The sequence below is a fragment of the Ammospiza nelsoni genome, chromosome 6, assembly GCF_027579445.1.
Source record: "Ammospiza nelsoni isolate bAmmNel1 chromosome 6, bAmmNel1.pri, whole genome shotgun sequence".
In the NCBI taxonomy this organism is placed as follows: domain Eukaryota; kingdom Metazoa; phylum Chordata; class Aves; order Passeriformes; family Passerellidae; genus Ammospiza; species Ammospiza nelsoni.
In genome coordinates, this window is record NC_080638.1 from 60,107,046 (window position 1) to 60,125,830 (window position 18,785).

An 18,785-nucleotide genomic window follows, 5' to 3' on the forward strand; every position below is an offset into this window, starting at 1 on the left:
GATGAGGCCTCACTTCCATTTCTTCAGCTCCTTCTTGGGAAACAAATGCCATTGAACAGGCCTGTCAGAAGTTGATGCACCATAAGGGGTTGGAGACTCAAGAGAAGTGATGCTGCCAGCAGAAATTTGTTTTGATTTACAAAAAGAGTTCTGTTAACTTGCCTGGCAGTGTTCAAGGCCAGGTTGGATGAGGCCCTGAGCAGGCCTTTCCTGACATAGTGGGTGTCTTCCTTGTCCACAGCAGGGGGGTTGGAAGTAGATGATTTTTAAGGTCCTTTCCAACCCAAACCATTCTATGACTTCTGTGATAACTTGCACCTAGGTGGGATGTATTCATGATCTCCCAATGGACAAAGATAATGGTGGCTGGTTCACCAGGTACAGTGTTCCCATTTATCTTCCCAGCTATCTAGACAGGTTATCAGTGTGGTTATGAAGCAGTTGTGAGATGCCAGCACCAAGCTTTGCCTGTTGTACCTAAAGCAGCTCCCAGCACTTGGGAAGTGCTTGGTTTTCATGACTGGGGTGAATGGAGTCAAGCTAACCCAGTACCCAGACCCCTGTGGGGAAACTGAGTCAGTAATGGTGCTTTATCTCAAGCCACTGACACTCAGGAGCTATAACAAGCAGTACAGCTCTAGCAGCCTCCACCAGGAGCATGTTTTGCACTTTTTAATCTAGGCAAAACAAGGAGAGGAGAACAGTCAATGCTAATGGAAAATATTCTTACCTTTACAAGGAATGGTTTCAAGTAAAGCATTCCACTGAGTGAATTCCCCCTTCCTTTTTTCCTCAAAGCAACTTATCTGCAAGCATCCTAGCAGTGAACTGTGTTTTCCCTCCCTTGTTCCCTGTGGAGGTGTCAACCCAAGGATGAACAAGATGCTGTATGATGGGACACTCCTCTCACATCCAAACAATCTGTAGTGGTAATTAAAGATACACAGGCAGGCTATTAAAGATTCTTTGTATGAAGAAACAGACTGAGAAAAGTTGATGTGTATTCCCTGTTCCAGAGCTAGAGAAAAAACAAGGTCACCAAACTTCCTTGCAATCAAAGGTTTCTGGAGATGCAGGCACAAATAGCCCCTTTGGAGAGGGGCTTAGAGGGAAACCCAACTTAGTATATATATACAGGCTGGAGGAGACAGCATAAGAAAAATGAGGTTTCCTGGCATCTTACCCACACAATCAAACCACTGCATCTGTCACCAATATTGAAATTCTCATGATGTCCTTATTTTAGAGCAATAATTTAAATCTGAGGAAGAAGCACACCTTTGACGTGTAGCTTCAAAAGAAGTTAAAGGAAACACGGCACATCCTGTTTCAACAAACCCTTTTCCAGTAACCCTAAGGAAGATCTTCAAACATGTAAGTGTTTCGGAAGCTGCTTACCTTCATTCATAGTCTTCCTGTTTTCCTCTAAGGTCAAACAGATTTATATGTGAAAGGACAACCTGCAGTTGACAGAGTGAAGCCACATGCTGCTTCTTGTTTACACCAGTTCTGCAAAGCTAATCCCAGAGTCTCTGCCTTTTCTTGATGTTTTCAAACTCAATAAAACCACAAAGACTTATAATTCTGAAGAGCAGAATTATAAATGCTTTTTCAAAGGGTGATTTGCTTCAGTGTGTTCTCATTATTAAAGTAGGGCATCTGCTGAAATAAAAAAAAAGAAATTGTACACAAAGCAAATGAAAATGCTGGGAAATAGAAAGTCAAGAAAATTAATGGGTGTTAACAATGTCCATGGTGCAGCCAAGCTCAGACCTGTCTGCTGTCTGTTGCAAAATCAACATCTTCATTCAAGGGCTTCCCTCTCTCGCAAGTTCTTCTCAGTGGCAACCAAATTCTTCTTGAAGCTAATGGGAACAAGCTCTGACATTTATATAAATGACTTCTAAATGCATGAGAGCCATCCTTCTGAAACCAGCAGAGGCTACATTGCTGTAGGTAGCAGAGAATCAAAGTCACTTCTGTTGGCAAAGATCCTTAAGGTCATCGAGTCCAACCAGTAACCCACCACTAACCTGTGACCGTAAGCACCATGTCAGAGGACCTCAGAGGTCTTTTTCAACCTAAACAATTCTATGATTTTATGACTCCATGGATCTGATGGCATGGCACCAGTACCAGTGTAATGTATTCCCTTGGATACACTGCAGAGGAATTGCTGGCAGAAGAACCTGTTTGGATTTGGCACATATGCAACCACAGCCATTTGCCTGTGTGTCCAAGGTTTTGCCCTGAGCTGTTGAAGCTCTGCAGGGCTGCATGACCCTGCCCTGTGCTGCAAGCAGACAAGTGAAGCCCAAAAGATCAGTCCAGCTGCATTTCCCTGAGGCTGCCCCTGAACGCGGGGCACGAAGGATCAGAGGCTTGTCCTGGAGTCCTGTTCTTGGACTCAGCAGGACAAACAATGGTTTTCCAAGCAGACTCCTCTGTGAATCCCTTCCAGAAGGCTCACCTGTCCCCAGAGCCTTTTGAGCAGGAGATGGCCACCTGCCAGCTGCTCCAATCCTGACCCACTTTTCCTGAGAACCCAGCAAGGGAGAGTTTCACAGACAAGAGGAAATCCCTGAACAGCATGCAGCTCAGAGAATGGAAAGTTTTTTCTTGGGGAGGGTTGGGTTTATTGTGGTTTCCCCCCCCCCCCCCAACCCTGCTTCCAGCTTTCCAATGAATGCATCTGGCAGCACAGTGTCCCTGCCAGTGCGGGATCCCAGCGGAAAACAGAGCAGGGAGGGCTCTTCCTGCCCGGGGGAGGCTTCCCAGGAGTGTGAGGGATTTACAGTCACCTCCTCTGGCTCCCCATCCCCTGCAGAGTCGCCCTGAAGGCCATGTGCAGCGGCAGGCTGCAGACAGCTCTGCTGGTGGCTGGCTACTTTGCCTACCTGCTGGTGGGTGCTGCCGTGTTCCAGGCCCTGGAGAGGACCGCTGAGAAGCAGGAGAAAATGGCAGCTGTCCAGATGAAGGAGGCTTTTCTGCAGAACTTCACGCAGCTCACGGTGGCGGAGATGGAGCAGTTCATGAAGGTGAGTGGAAGGCCTTTCTCCCTCCTGTTTCTCCATCAGATGTTGTTTCCTGCTCATCCTCACTGCACAGGTAACTCTCACTGCTTTCCTTCTGTTTGTGGCCACTTGGATGCTTCCAGAAAACCCCTGTCTGGTGTGAGCAGGCAGCTCAGTCTGATGGTAAATACAGCTCGTGTAGCTGGACAAGATCTCATGTGTGCTAGCTATTAAATATCCCCATCCCACAATAGCCTGTGTTTTTTGGGGTCTTGCCTCCTGTTGATTCTGCTTTTAGTGGGGCTGTGCTCTTACACAATGGGTGGCATGGCAAGAAAAATGAGGCTGTCTGAAATGAGTAGGTGTAGCTGCCACTTGGAACAGCATCACAGATAGTGCAATACAGAAACAATAAGGAAAGGTCTGGATGGGGGGTTAAAAACCCAAAAAAACTCCAAATAGCTACAAGGAGGGTGGCATGATCAGAGTTTAGTTTTTGAGGAGGGTGGCATGATCAGAGTTTAGTTTTTGAGCATGCCGCAGAAGAGAAACAAGTAGCCTGGCCAGGGGAAGTATTTCTGGTTATGGCACAGGAAGATGAAGATGATCATGGTTGTCTCTTCAACTTGGGTATTTTAGAGCTCTATGTGCTGTAATGCAGGAGAAAATGAGGAGTTAAAACCTTGCTGGAAGCATTTCCACATGGAAATGGGCCACTTCACAGAATAAAGAAATGTGGGGAAGAACTGGTGTTTCTAATAGCAGAGCCAGAAATTCAGTCCCTATTTCACCCATGCATGCATCCTCTTCACCTTGTTTGTTATGGGTAGGGAAGAAGGTAAAAAAAATTAAATAGAGAGCTTTTCAATAATGGAAGGGGGAAAAATGAGCTTTTAAGACAAAGAAATCTTTGTGCAAGGGCTATGGAAATTATTTTTGTTAGCCTCAATTTTCTGAGACACCAGCAAAAACATAGTGAAGGGAGAAGCAGGGAGGAAGATTTTGCTGGTGCAATTTATTCCAGCATGTGTCCTGCTTCTGGCAGGGCTCTGTCCTGGATTTTATCTCAGTTGTTTCTGTACAAACCAGCCTGCCTTCCAGATGTCCAGTCCACTGTTCTCTGTTTGCAAAAGACAGGGACAGCTGGATACTGTTTGCTTTTAAAATTTCCTTTTAACTTAAAAAAAAAAGAGATAAAAAATTAACAGCACTTAGCATTAAAACCAAGAAAGAGTCTGAAAATGCATAAAGTGATAAATATAGCACTGGAGACGTGTGGAAGAAATATTTAGTCAAGCCTTGGGTGGCAGGGCAGTCCCAACTCAACTCAGCCCAAACCATCTCTGACAGATGTTCCTCTAACCTCTTCTCAAAGGCAACTTGACAAACATGTGTGCAAATGTGTAAATTTATCTATGTGTATACAGTTTGGAGAAGAATGTGTATGTCAGGCTTTGCAAATCAATGGACTTTCTCTGATTTTAATTCTGTGACACTAACCAAAATACAGACTTGAAATGAAATGCTCAGTGTATCTCATATGTACCCTGGCCCAGCTCACTGATGCACCACTGGGAGGGATCAGAGCCATTGCTCATACAGGTGGGTGATCAGATCTTGGATCCACCACTCCCATCTCAACTGCAAGTCCAAATCCAACAATCAGCCATCCCCATCTCCTAAACCAGTGCTCTGCTACATCCCAGTCACTCACAGGACTGTGATTTTCCAAACTACTTGGCCTGAAAGAAACAAGGTCCTTGGTCACACTGAAAGAAACAATTTCTCTCCAAACACCACTAGAGCAGTCAGCACAATCAGGGCAGAAGTTGAACACCCAAACCCACTGGATAATGGCTTCCCAGCCTTGGAGGTGAAGGTGTGAATAGTGTCAGACAGTCTCTGAAGGGAGGTGAGTGGTACTCACAGGAGAGGAGCAGCAGTTGGCTAAACCTGTAGTATTTTTGCAGCAAGCACTTGAGAAAAGCAGTCATTATGATACCAAACTTTGCTTTCTCTCCCAGAACCTGATTGAAGCCATTCAAAATGGAGTATACCCTGTTGGAAATGAGTCACAGTTTGAAGAGAGCAACTGGGATTTCAGCAACTCCTTCTTCTTTGCAGGCACAGTTGTCTCCACAATAGGTAGGTCTAATGCTTTCCATTTATGTGTGCTTGTGTGTGAGTGATGCTTATTGTGTCTGGTTATTAGGGACATGAATGGATAATACTTTCCAGGATAAAAACTCCAGACCTTTGTTGTCATGGGTTAGTCCTAAGACCTTCCCAGTGCACAGTTCTTCATGCTTTATTTTGGCTTGTCAAATATCAGTGGCCTTTCCTATTATTTCCCACTTGTTTCTTCTTCTCAAATAATCTGTTATAATGTTCACTCTGCTGATATTTGTAGGTGGGGGATAAACTTCACTTTCCTGGTGTTTATTCCAGGCTTTAAATCTGAGAGTGCTGTAAAACATAAAAGATGTAAGGAAAGAAGTGAATCCTGCTGGGGCCTGGGCACTGTCTCCATAACCTCTTTTGAGCTGTTAATTCACATATTCAATTAGGAACATGCCAGGAGGAAAAAATGGGAAGGGGAAAAGGCAGGTGTGCCAAACTTAAGGATAAAATCCATACTGTTGGCACCTGCTTCACAGTCATGCAGTGGAAGTCAGATCTGTGTTTTTACAGAGTGGTGCTGAGGCCTCACTGCCACCAGACCCTAAAAGCACATCTGATCTGTGAGTGTGACATGTCCCAAGGGCCCCAGCAGTGTCCCAGCACCATGGGAGCTGTGTGAGTGCTGCCTGAGCCCACAGGGAGACCTCCTGCTGTAGAAGGGGAGGGTTCTGACCCATCACTGAAACTGGAATATTTCTACAACAGGGAGCACAGGAGAGCTCATGCATTTGGAAATCCAGTAGCCCAAAAATCACTCAGTTATTTTGTCTTTTCTCCCAAAGAAAACATTGCATTTTCCAAGTAATGGATGCCTTGACATGAACTGTGCATGGGAAATGCAGTTTCACAGGGTCACTGATAGCATAAGGACATACACAAAGTTCAGTATCCTTGCACTCAGGCATGTAACTCATGGGGTCCAAGAGTCTTGAGATTAAAGGACGTGTTTGGGGCTGTTCCACTACTTAGATAAATCCTCTCTTAGTAAGACCTTGAGGCAAATGTCTCTTGGGCATGAATAAATCAGCCACCAACAAGGTTTGGGCTAATTAGCACCATGAATTCTAATGCACACTGCACTGTCTTGGGACTGGAGTCAGTATCTGGACACAGCAGCTCACTGGGATGGAGCCAGGGAGGTCACTAACACACAGGCACATCAACAAGAAGCTGGAGATGCGATCCTGACAGCCTGGGACTCCAGCTCTGATGTCTTCCAGATCCTCAGAGTTCTATTTTCTGACTTTCCATGTATTTGTCATAGGACAGAGCATGTTTCCCATAATTAAATCTTGATTGTGTTTTTGTTCCCACTAAGGCTGTGTTGGGAACTCACAGTGCTTCTGCATTCCCCCAGACATGCAGGGTGAACCACTTCATCTGCTCACTGCCTTTTTCAGAGGAAAAAAAACCTGCTTTTGGGCTAAGAAGCACTAGCCACATCTTTTAGGGTCAAAGGCAGGCTGGATTGGAGTAAAGGGTGAACATGACTGTGAATTGCTGCAGTTCGTTGGAATATCTCCTCTGACCCATCTTTTTTTTTTATAGGTTATGGCACATTACATCCTAAAACTGCTGGGGGACAGATATTTTGTGTGTTTTTTGCTCTTTTTGGAATCCCTCTGAACATTGTTTTTCTGCACCGTGTCGGTAAGATGCTCTCACTGCTCTGTAAAAAGCTGGGGAAATTCCTGTACGAGAAAGGAATGAGAAAGGTAATTGGTTTTATTTACTCAGACACAATTATATGCTCATTTCTAGTGTTTTTCTCAAGTTTTATGCTGCCTTATCCTCGATTGTATTTGCTCTTGTGCTGGTTTAGATGTTGTTCTAGGGCAGGAAAAGAGGCATTCTTCACTTGCAGAGCTAAGCAGACATGTCAGCCATAGAAGAGATATTCAGACAAAGGCATGCATTTTGTCTTCCCATCTAGATGGCAGAAATCCACCCCCTTCAGCAATCAGTGGAGAGATGGGGCGTTCCACTTCATTTCTTGAGACACTTATCTCAGGAGCCAACACCCTAGGGAAGTGCATGCATCCCTTTAAAACCAGTCAGGGTGATTAAACATCACCTTGAGGCTGCAAAAAGCGGGTGAGCTGTGCAAAGCTGTAAAAATTAGGTGAGATGTAGAGCTTTTAGTGGATTTTAACTCAATGCATAGTGTGCTACCCCTCCTAACTGATTACCCATTCCTTTAGTTTCCCTCCACCCTTAACTGCATCAGGCTGGAGATGTCCATTTGAGCCTGGTTGCTGAAAGATGAGGAGACACCTGTAACAAGCTACAGACAGGATGGCTTTTGTCTGGTTTATGCCCCAATTTATTTTCAGCTCCTCCCCTTCTCTCAGCGCTGCTGAGGAAGTGAGAATAGCTTTTCTGTGTCTCCTACTGTAATTCTCTTTCAGGACAAGGTAGGATTGCTACAGATAACTCTGTTCAGATTACTGAGTTTCTTGAATATATGGCAAATTTTAACAGAAGATAAGGCTCAATCAGACACAGACTCAAGCATGTACACAATACATGAATACATGAGAAGTTATCCAGCAGTTGCCATTAATTTCCAGGCAATCTGGATTTGGAACATTTTATACATAGAAACTATGTGTGTCTGGCTGATAAATCTCTACATATAACAAGTCTTCTTCTCTAGTCACAGCTCCTCTATGACTGCTGGGAAGTAGAATTGTTTAAAAGTCTCTTTATCAAGACCTCATTAGTTTTTGGGTTTGTTTCTTTTTTTTTTTTTCAGTGAGATATCCACTGGTTAGGAGCCAAGTTGTGGCATTGATGCAATGAGAAATAAAGTCAGTAATTAAGACTCTTGAAGATATTCCTGTCAGAAATGGTGCTATTAGTTTGTATAAAAAATATTCTTTTCCCAGGCAAATCTGAATTTAGGTGCAAAACCTAAATACCTAAAAATTAAAAATGAAGTTGTATGGTGAAAAGTGGAAATGGTTTGACTCTGGTAAATGTCATTAGATAGGAATTTCTCCAATAGTCACAGTCATTGATACAATCAGGTAAAACACTACATCTTCCAGGGCCACTGTGGACATGCAACACTCATAACACCTGGCTTCCCACTGCTTCTAAGCAGAACTAAGGTATTTCCAGAGGAAAAGCACTCAGCAGAAATCCTTCAGATCCTCCTGATCCCAGATAGCCACCCACTTTGAATAACCACCATTTTATATAGCTTATTTCTGTCTCAAATCATGATTATAATTGAACTGGTTTCTTTTTCAGAAGAAGATCAAATTTCTGACCCTTTTGTTCTTCCTGGCAACGGGGATCCTGGTTTTTCTGTGCTTGCCATCAGTCTTCTTCCAGATAACAGAGGGCTGGTCCTACAGTGAAGGAATTTACTTTGCATTTATCACCCTCAGCACCATTGGCTTTGGAGATTATGTTGTAGGTAAGGTTGATTCCAGAGAGGAAACACAACCAAACACCAGGATAATGACTGTAATCCCATGGGTTGACTGAATGTACTGTAGAGACAAATCTGTCAAAAGTCTTTGCCTGGTCTTTGCCTTGTACAATTCTGGGGGGAAATGCTCACTTCTTTGTATGTGCTGATATAAGCACAAAGGCATCAAAATATAAGGAAATGAGGTGTTTTGGGGTGCAAAGAAGACAAGTATTTTTGTTAGGGAAGGGTGAGATAAGGAAAAGTGGAATTTTTACTACCAAGAGGCAACAGTTTATGACAGCTGTACAAAACAAGGTGTGTATCAGTGCTTTAGCCATCTCAGATTTAGGTTTCACAGTGTAAAGTGAAGAAATAAGTGATCATGTTTCAGAATATATGATTTCACACAACAGACTAAGAGGTGGAAATCTCATCCACGGGAAATTGGGGAAATCTACTCACAGTATTAGAAGTGGGCTTAAATATAAAAGTGCAAAAGTGGGCTTCTTTAGTCCTGAGTATCTCTGGAGGTTTTTTATCCTCACAAGCCACAGCTTGGGATTTCCCCTGAAGAAACATTGTTTAAGCTGCACTTAAGCATGCTGGAGTGCTTCTCAAAGCATTTCCATGGATCTGCTGGACAAAATACACACTCCATGGAATAAGTTTCCAAAGAAACTGCAAAATAATTACCAGGGGCAAAATCAGTGTCCACAGAAGAAGCAGGAAACCGAACTCCATGGAGAATCCAAGATTTCTCTACAACAACCTGTCCTGCCATCATCTTGCCAGCTGAACTTCTCCTCAGCAGGGATATACAAAGAAAACTGTAACTAATACTTGCACCAGTGCTGTCCCCACAGAGGGTCTGACATCCTCACACACCTTTCTGGGGGACAGACATCCACCACACAGCAAACCCCAGGCTCTCAAGCCTTGCAGAAGTGCTAGACAGGCCTTGGAGCCTCTCTGTTGGAAGGATTTCTTACATCAGGCTGATGCCTTTGGCAGAGGGAGCCCACAAACTTTTCCAAGCACTGATGTGTCACTGCTGACTGTAATTTCTCTAAATCTATTCCATGAAATAGTCTGCTGTACAGAATTATGGGGAGGGGCTGGTGCCATGCAGGAGAAAAACTGAGCATCCAAATGTTGCATTGTCTTTCCTTGTCCAAATCACAGGTGTGTTTTACTATAATGGCAGCAAGTCACAGCCTGAAAACCATGACTTCATAGTACTCCTCTGCAGCCATATTGCTTTACAAAAACAGTTAATTGTATTTTAACTTTCTAATTGTTATTTAAAAAGAACAGTTAGATAGGCCTCATGGCTCTATGATTTCATCTTCATTAGGATGACTCAACTCGATCTAAAATATTTTTCTGTGCCAGTATTTATCTTAATTGGCTTTAACAACAGTAATAAAATGTTGATAAGTTTAATGCTTCACATCTTCACAATGAAACAAGCAGAATCAATGAGTGCTCTGAGAATTATGCACTGAGAATTGCTGACAGATGATAAATGGTTTTGCATTGGCCAAGTGGAACAGAACAGGTTTGAGTTGATTTGCATTTTAGTAATTCAAAATTGTGTGTACCTGAGCCTGTTTGGGGCAGGCAGACATGCTGGGAAGATGGCTCAGCCTGGGTTTAACTGTTGGGAATACATACAGGTGATGCCTCTAGGGTGAAACTCTCTGGTATTTTACACTGAATATTCCCTGCTCAAGTTCAGTTTTGGGTTAACAACACAAAGATGTTACTTGTGGCTTTGCTAACCCCACATCATGAACTCCAGATAAGAGCAAACGAGGAGATGCTTTGTACCAAGGCTGAGAATTGAGAGTCCCTTTGCCAACTCAATGCCAGCAGCAGAAAAAGAAACAACTGTTGAATATCTGTGCATGAGGACAAACCTGCCCACTGCTGCCCCATTTCCAGAACTCTTGGATAACAAAGAACAAAAATCTTGCCCGTTAATCTATGCAGAAATTGAAAAGAGTTGCCAGCACCTGGGCTCCTTCTGGGCAGGTTCACCACAAGGTTTGTGGTGGTCTCCCTGTCCATGCACAGTGTTGTGTTATCCACCATGTCAAATCACCTCTGGCAGTGACCTGGAGCACTCCATAAGCAATATCACCAAGTGTTCCTGCAGATGCCAGGGCCACACCACCTGTACCATGATGATAATATTGTGTGGAACCAAGCAAATGCTCTCTGTATGCTGAGGTCAAACAAAATGGCCCATGCAGAACAGCAGGTGTGAGGTCCTGGCTGATGCTAAGAGGATCAGACTGCATGAAATAAGCTTTGGTCCACTGGTTTCCAGCATAGAAAGTTCTGTTCTTGGCATGTGTCAGTAAATTCTCATCAGTCATGTAGGTTTTTAAATGGGGGAAGCTCCTGAAGCCGTTCAAAAGTGAGGTGGGAATTGCAGCTGCTCTCTCTGTGTGCTCGCAGGTACCTGTAATTTAAGGGAAATATTTTAATAAATATTGTTGTAATCACACTCTATAGAAATACAGGGAATTACAATTACCCAGATAATAATGGTTGTGTGGTTACAGTGGCCCATTGTGCTCTGCTTTTTGTGCTTTGGGAGTTTGGGTGTAATTCCAAGATAATACAATACAATTTAACACTACTTCCTACATTATTTCATTTACCTGCACGTGCAGCAGTTGAACTGGGATTGCTATGTAGTAAGGGGGAAAAAATAACCTGCTCTGATGGTAATTCACCTCAATCACAGGATCATAGAATCACAGAATGATTCACTTCAATTCCAGTGTGTCATTTGACAGGCCAGCATATTTGTATCATATTTATTTCATATATCAGTTCATTGCAACAATAAGAGAATTGCCCAGCCTTAACCTAATGCTCTAGAGCTGAGGGTCTCCATTACAGCAAAAAAATCACTTTAAAGTACTCAATATAAAACATACTGATGAATTCATTTGGCTGTTCCACTTTACACTGGCCAAGGAAATTTTAATTTTTTCATTTTCTCCTTCTTTCTCCCCCCTTATCTTCAGGCAAACAGTCTGACAGGAAATACTTTTCCTACTATCGAGTGCTTGTGGCCATTTGGATTCTTTTTGGCCTTGCCTGGATTGCTCTGCTGTTTAATTTATTGACAACAGTACTAGAAGATACTGAAAAAATAATTGTCAAGGATCTCCAGCAAATTGGAAAGGTGAGTAAGGACAATGTAGGAAGCCAGCAAAGAAGATGCTGGCCTGTTCAATTTATTCCAGAAGAAGAACCACTACCACCACGTGCTGGAGGGGATGCAATGAAAATGGAGTCATTAACAGCAGATTCTGAACACACAAAAAATGAAAAAAAAGTGTTTTCTAATAGCAAAACTATTGCCATAATGAGTCGAGAATTCAGTTCTTCCTTGGAGAATTGCTAGTTAATTATTCTAAAGAAATTCCTATAGAAATAAAATTTCTCCCACCTTTTGCTGAGATATGACCTTTTAGAACCCAAGAACTACAGTTACACAAAGCCTGGATATTAATGGTAAGAAACTTGCTCCTCAGTTTGCAGCTAGGTTGTGCTCACAGCCTGAGAAGTGCACTTGCTTTGCAAGGTGTTTTTAAGGTGCTCTCACAAAAATGCAGAGGAGGGGCATGGAAGAGCTTGCTGGTTCTGTTTGGATTTTGCAGCTTGCAAGAAATCATGTCTCTTCCAGGAACTGACATGCAGAAGCTTTTCTGGCATTGCATTGCACTTTTGGAAGAAGAAATAAGGGTATATAATTTAATAGATGCCTGACTTGAGCCATCATATTGGATAAGGTGTTATGGTCTGAAAACATGTTTAAATGACAAGACCTGAGCTCAGTTCAGAGACACTTGAAGCATCTAATGGACAGGGTCATGAAAAGGTTAGCATGTTAGAAATGGTTGATTCTACCTCTTCCTCTTTTATTCTAAGTTGAATAAAGGCAATTTCAGCTTTTATCCCTGTGGCTCTGAAAAATCTTTCTGATGGTGTTTATAAAAACACATCAATGTCTTTAATTCAATTTTTATAGTAATTTTATTCTGTAAGTTTTTCATAAGAACAGAGACCAGTTTGAGGAGGGGAGTCCTTGCTGCTATGTTTTTATTCCATAGGAACTGTGAAGCCATTTAGCAATGATTCTGTGGTGCTGTTGATTTCCAAGGGTGAGTGGTGTCTAAACCTTCAACCAGGTGAAAAAAAAAGGATGTCAGATCTGGGTATGGTTTTCCAGATGTGTTCTCTGGCCTGCAAGCCACTTCTGGGTGAAGACTCTGACTTTCAAAGGGTTGATCCATGTGTCACAGGCCTTCTGTGTGCCAAAGATGCATGGAAACCCAACCCTGAAGAGGTGGCAAAGCAGCTGGGGTAGACACAGCCATAGAGGTGAAACGTCCCATGTGTATTTGTGGTCACACCAAAAGTCAGTCCAGCCCAACACCTTCTCTGACCATGCCTGATGTGTCCCCAGCAGTGACAGGGGGACAGGATCAGCAGCTCTGCCATGCCCCAGCACAGGGGGGGCCAAGCCCTCTGCCAGGCTGCCCATGCAGGAAATGGGCTCTGTACATCAAAATCCATGAACTTGCCCAAATGCTGAGCTCACATCAGCACCCACAGGACCCCCCAGGCCAGTCCATGGCTTTAGTGCACCAATCCCTCACTCTGACAGTGCTGAAGCTGTCACTTGACAGGTTGCTGTGAGCCCCTCAAGCTCCTCTTTTGTCAGACTGAATAGTTGTTTTTTGCTCACCCTCTGGGTGTTACTTACAGCATGACCAGCCCATGCCAGAGTTATTCCTGTATGAAAGGGAGAATAAATTACAGCTAAAAAGCAATTTCAGGTCATAAAGATGCAGTCAGCCTTGAAGCTGGATTCACAACTATCTCAGTCAAACAGAGTCGTGCTTCTTGCCAAAGCAATTCTGCTGGCTCAAGACCTGGCATGTAGACCTGGCCAAACATGCACTTTGTTTCCCTCCAGAAATTATTTTCCAGTGTTACTCTCAAGGTTGACTTCTCACCTCATATGTCTCTCTGTCAGTAAACGTTTTTGAGGCAGCAGGAGCAAAACCTGACTGAAATCAAAGAAGGGCAGCAGGCACCAGAGCCAGGCAGAGAAAGCAGCTGGATGCTCCCAGGCAGGGATCTCTTCACCTCTCTGTTTTGTCCTCTCACTGAGCATTAACCCACATTATTATTTTCCAGGCATCATTCTATTCTCTTTTTTTCCTTTTTATTTTTTTTTTCTTTTTCCCCAGCCCTTCCCAGCAGGATCGTTAACCCCACTCCCAGTCTAATGTAGGGACTGCCAGGGCTGGTTTAGGGGGTGTGATGGGGGTGCAGTAGTCATTTTGCACAGCCTCTCATTGTTCCTTCCATGCCAATTCCTGGTGTCTAGAATGGAGGGTTTCTTCAGCTTCTTCCCACTACTCCCTGTTGTGACAAATAACACAACTCAGCCCTGGAACAGGCTGCAGCTGTCCCATTGTAACACAGAGTGACCAAAGATGCTTTTTTTAGACATTTCAGGAAGGGCAAAAGAGACATCCCATGGCCTCTGACTGTAAACAGCAAGCACAGAGCCAGGCTGTGCCTTTTGGAGCAAAATAGGGCAAATTCTCATTCTTTTGCCCTCATGGGTGTTTAACAATGAGCCTTGAAACCCAAGCACTTCCCATTCCAGGAGTCCATCTGTGTGACTGTGTTCACAGGAGTCTCAGGTTGAGGGAAGAGATGAGGATCTGATTCCATATTTCAGAAGGCCTGATTTATTATTTTATTATACATATTACATTAAAACTATACTAAAAGAATAGAAGAAAAGATTTCATACGAAGGCTAGCTAAGAATAGAATAGGAAAGAATGGTAACAAAGGCTTGTGGCTCGGGCTCTCTGTCTGAGCCAGCTGACTGTGATTGGCCATTCATTAGAAACAACCACATGAGACCAATCACAGATGCACCTGTTGCATTCCACAGCAGCAGATAATCATTGTTTACATTTTGTTCCTGAGGCCTCTCAGCTTCTCAGGAGGAAAAATCCTAAGGAAAGGATTTTTCATAGAAGATGTCTGCGACACATCTGTCCTGCGTAGTTATTGCCACAGGGTGCAGGCATTTTAACTCATCCCTCCTGCCATGCTCCAGGGTAAGGATGTGGCCTACAGGGACTGAAAAAGCCACCCAAGGCCTGAGGATCCAGGAAACATTAACCAGGAATGGCCATGGTGGGGCTGTCCAGAACTGAGGTGTCCCTTCAACTGGAGATGCCACCCTGGGAGCACAGAAAACACATCCATTAAAAAAATATAAAAATAAAAACTAAAAATATATAAAAATAAAGTAGCTCAGGAGAAGCTCAGCTGCTGTGAGAAAGAAGGCTGCCCATTCATAAATCCTTACTCCAGCAGAGGCCTTTTGGAGAAGGGTCTTATCTTTGCTCCTTGTGCCCTCCAGTGGCTGTGTGCTGCAGACCCTTTTCCTTGACATCCCTGCCAGGTTTGGGGAGCCTTTCTCCACCTCCCACTGTTGCAGCTCTGTTTTGCCACTACCCTGTATTTTTATCCCGTTCACACGAGTTTGAAAAAGGCTAAAAAATGCCTCATTCTCCAGGAAGAGATGGGGATGAGCACCTCAGCCTGGTGCAGCCAAGGTCCCTGCCTTATGCCCACACTGAGACAGCTCTTTGGAGGCCAGTTGGAGGTGTGATGGCTTTCTGCCAGCAAACCATCACAAGAAGGTTGTGACATCTTCCATCACAAGAAGGATCCTCACTGGCAGCACACAGGGTGGTGATGGTGAAGAGCATTCCCACCACACGCGCCATGCAGCAGCTTCCCATGCACAAAATCTGTTTTGGGATCAAGGCACACATTCCCACCCCCTGTCCTGCAGGGAAAGGGATTGGTCTGGAAAAAATTGTGCAAAAAGGCAATTTTGGGTGCAGGATCTGGGGCCTGGAGGGGCTGGCTCCCTCTGCAGCAGCCTGGAGGGCAGGCGGTGCCTCCTGCAGCACCAGGGGTGGAGATAGGAGCTGCAGATATGTGGAAGGAAGAACCAGCACTAAAGGGTGTGTGGTCCTCTCTGCTGGGAAAGGCAAGGGGAAAGCCTGGGAAAGCTGCAAGCCAGGGTGGGAGAAGAACTTTTTTTGGATGTGCTGTTGTTCCTCGTTCTTAATCTGAATGATGAATCCGTCTCCAAAAGGGCTTAGGCACAGTGACAAATCTCTCCAGGGCTGGAGCAAGCAGCCTTTTCCAGCATTATCATCCTCAGAGCATTGCACAACAGCAGCAGAAATTGTCCTCACATCACCCTGGAAGGGGGAATTGTTGATTCCTGTGCAGGTAACAGGGCCCCAGAGAAAATTCAGTGTATCCCAAACTCGTGCGTCAGACCTCTGGCTCTCTCAGCCAGGACCAGGTGTCCTGGAATTGTTTACTGATAAACTAGACCCAGACAATGATTCTCTACTTGTTGAGGTTAAAAAAATAGAATTGAAAGCAGAATTAGAGCAGAGATTCTACTCCACATCTGGAGATTTAAAATAATCCCAAGATTTTTAATTCATGAGTATAAGCCAGGCTTTGCTGTTCTTCTGCACGTTCTCCTTGCCCAAGGGACAGAAACCAGGAATAAATCCGTTCCAAAATCCCTGTTCTGCCAAGTGACAGAGGGACAGAAATCCTCTGGAGACCAAGCAGAAGCAGAAGGGTTTTCCTCTGGCAAATCTGTACAGCCTTTTCTGGGAGCTTCTCAAAGCTCTCCCTGTGACCCATTCCCATTGTGCCACACAGGGAAATCCAATTTTCACAGAGCAGCCTCCTGTGCCACTGCCAGCTCTCCCTCTGCAGCTTGTTTTCAAATGGGAAACATTTCCAAGGCAAGCCAAATACTTTCCAATACATGAAACCAGTTGCTGAAAAACTCCAGGAGTAGGATTGTGAAATATATTATCTGGGATTAAATGGCAGCAGCATGTTCCTGCATTCAGTCTCTGCTGCTCCTCATACATCACCCACATCTTTGCTGCCAGCTAGGAAACACTAGCACTTCTGCACTTGGAACCAAGGAAAAGCCATGAGGAATTATTTTTCCCTTCAGAAATTCGATTGCCTCCAGAGAGAACAGGAGAAGCTACACTTTGATCTGTCTTTAATTAGTAGATGGGCTGTTAGGGATCGTTTGAGGTCTCCCTCAATTAATAGCCAGTTCATTTGGAGAGATTTTTTTTTTTTTCTGGAAGAAGAGGCACTACTGAAAACAGTGGAACACCTTGGCTAATGTAACATCACACAGCCAGTGGGATTTTTTTTTTTACAGCAATTGCTAAGCATGGGCCACACACATGCTATTTTCCACTCTGTCACACTTGGACTTGTGCTTTCTTGCCTGCCTCGTGACCAAAAGGCTGGATCCAGCTCAGAACAGGTTTAACAAACATAACTAATCACTCTACAAAGGCTTGCTTGTAATCCATCCCTCATGATCACACCCAAAGAAACAAAAGCCCCAGGTTTTGGTGCCAGCCAAGTCTCTCAAACCATTCCAGTAGGATTCAAAGTGGTGTTGAACATAGGTTTGACACCACATCTCAAAGTGTGAGGAAAGGGGATCCTTTGGGATCCCTCACATGGAATGTCTGATGGGATGTCTGAGGATCAGCCTGGGCAACACTGACTTTACTCCATCATGGGTAAAGTCAACATTAGCCCTTCTGGGGCTAAAAAGTTGGGGGAAAAGTAAAAATACTGCCTCCAGAGAGCCTTGTCCATGCTCCTACCTCCCTGCAGCCAGTTCCACCTCCAACCCAGAACAGGAACTCAATCTGCTTAGAAAATTCAGCATTTACTATCACGAGTGGTTCTGGACTCAATTAGGGTAATTCTCAAGCCTAATTGGTTTGGAAAAGCTTATTATGCTGAGTTAAAATTAGGGCAATTATTGAATCCATTTGATTACCAGACATGATTTAGGAGATGTGTCTCTTGAATAAACACTTTCCAAATTTCTCTTTCAATTACTCTTACATTTGTGGTTGGAAACTACATATGTACTTTGTGGTGAGATGCTGAAGCATGAAATAATAAATCCCCAGAAAGACAGATACCCTGATAAGCAGAACAATAATAATAACAAGAATGAGTCATTGAAAAATGAAGGAGGTAAAATTTACAATTTAAACTGATGGCTTCCTTGAGAGGGATTAGCCAGAAAGATGCTGATGTTCTCAAAGAACAAATGTGGTTTGAGGTGAATCCAGCTTCTCAAAGTAAAAGATGACTGTTCATCTTTTGGCATGGAGAAAATCATGCATCATGACCAGAAAAGAGCATAAGTCAGAATTTGTGCTGAAAGTCCCCCAGTAATCACTGTTCCCTTAATTTAAATGACTCATTGAATGCTTTAAGATCAAGGACAAGTTCTTAAATTTTAAATGTTTTTGGAGATTTACTGGAAACCAAGATGAGACCTAAGCAGGTTTCATCTGTCTATTCTCAGCTTCAAAAGTCCAGGCATTAATCTCAAAATAAAATATGCACTGCCTGAGAATTTGAAATATGCAAGAGGCCCGGTATGGGCACCTTCCAGTTGCTGGAAACCAATTCTCCCCATCCAAGCAGTCTGCATCTTCACAAAGCATGTAGGAGCTGTTCAGTGTCTCTGTTGTGCAAGTTTGTCACAAATCAATGCTGGGGTTGGGGCCTGTATGTTGCCCCAAATTAGATGTAAATCAATCAGAGGTCAATGCCAATCTCAGCAGAACTTCAGCCAGTTTCCCAATTGACAGTATAAAAGTCCAACACATACATTTTTTAAATATATTTTTTCCTTTTTTCCTTTCTTTCCTGATTTGTTTCTTCCTTACAGCCTTCAAGCTGGTGATGGGATGAAGGATGGGTACAGCAGAGTCCCAGAAATGCATGGGCAGCTCCTGGAGAACATGGCCCAGCAACAAGGCCTCCGAAGTGCTTAAAGGCTGAATGCAATAACAACAGTGCTAGCACAGTTGGGTGATGCCAAATAGCCAAAAACTGCCAGGGGGAAGAAAAAAAGAGGAATTCCAGCAGTGGTTGTAAAAATCTGTTCCTTGCTTGCAGCAGGTCTCTGAGCAAAAGCCTGAATACAAGCTGCCCACACTTTTTTGCTCA

General features: G+C 43.8%; 1 protein-coding gene across 2 annotated transcripts; it reads left to right on the forward strand.

Annotated features, from left to right (window-relative positions):
* Window positions 1–2,843: 2,843 nt before the first annotated feature.
* Window positions 2,844–18,574, forward strand: LOC132074814 (potassium channel subfamily K member 16-like). 2 transcript variants are annotated; one of them, XM_059474844.1, is made up of 6 exons: window positions 2,844–3,038; window positions 5,039–5,159; window positions 6,744–6,910; window positions 8,451–8,619; window positions 11,658–11,818; window positions 18,505–18,574. In XM_059474844.1, exons 1-6 carry the CDS (start codon window positions 2,844–2,846, stop codon window positions 18,517–18,519), a joined length of 828 nt encoding a protein of 275 aa, XP_059330827.1. In that variant the 3' UTR covers window positions 18,520–18,574. The 2 variants fall into 2 exon arrangements, with proteins under 2 accessions (XP_059330827.1, XP_059330826.1); XM_059474843.1 differs by lacking the exon at window positions 18,505–18,574 and having other exon boundaries at window positions 11,658–12,497.
* Window positions 18,575–18,785: the final 211 nt, after the last annotated feature.

Bases quoted from the DNA above. Each gene is read 5' to 3' on its own strand.
- LOC132074814 (XM_059474843.1), top strand. From the start codon at position 2,844: ATGTGCAGCGGCAGGCTGCAGACAGCTCTGCTGGTGGCTGGCTACTTT. The intron at 5,160-6,743 runs GTAGGTCTAATG...TTTTTTTTATAG, and splicing joins CACAGTTGTCTCCACAATAG to GTTATGGCACATTACATCCT. The intron at 8,620-11,657 runs GTAAGGTTGATT...CCTTATCTTCAG, and splicing joins CTTTGGAGATTATGTTGTAG to GCAAACAGTCTGACAGGAAA.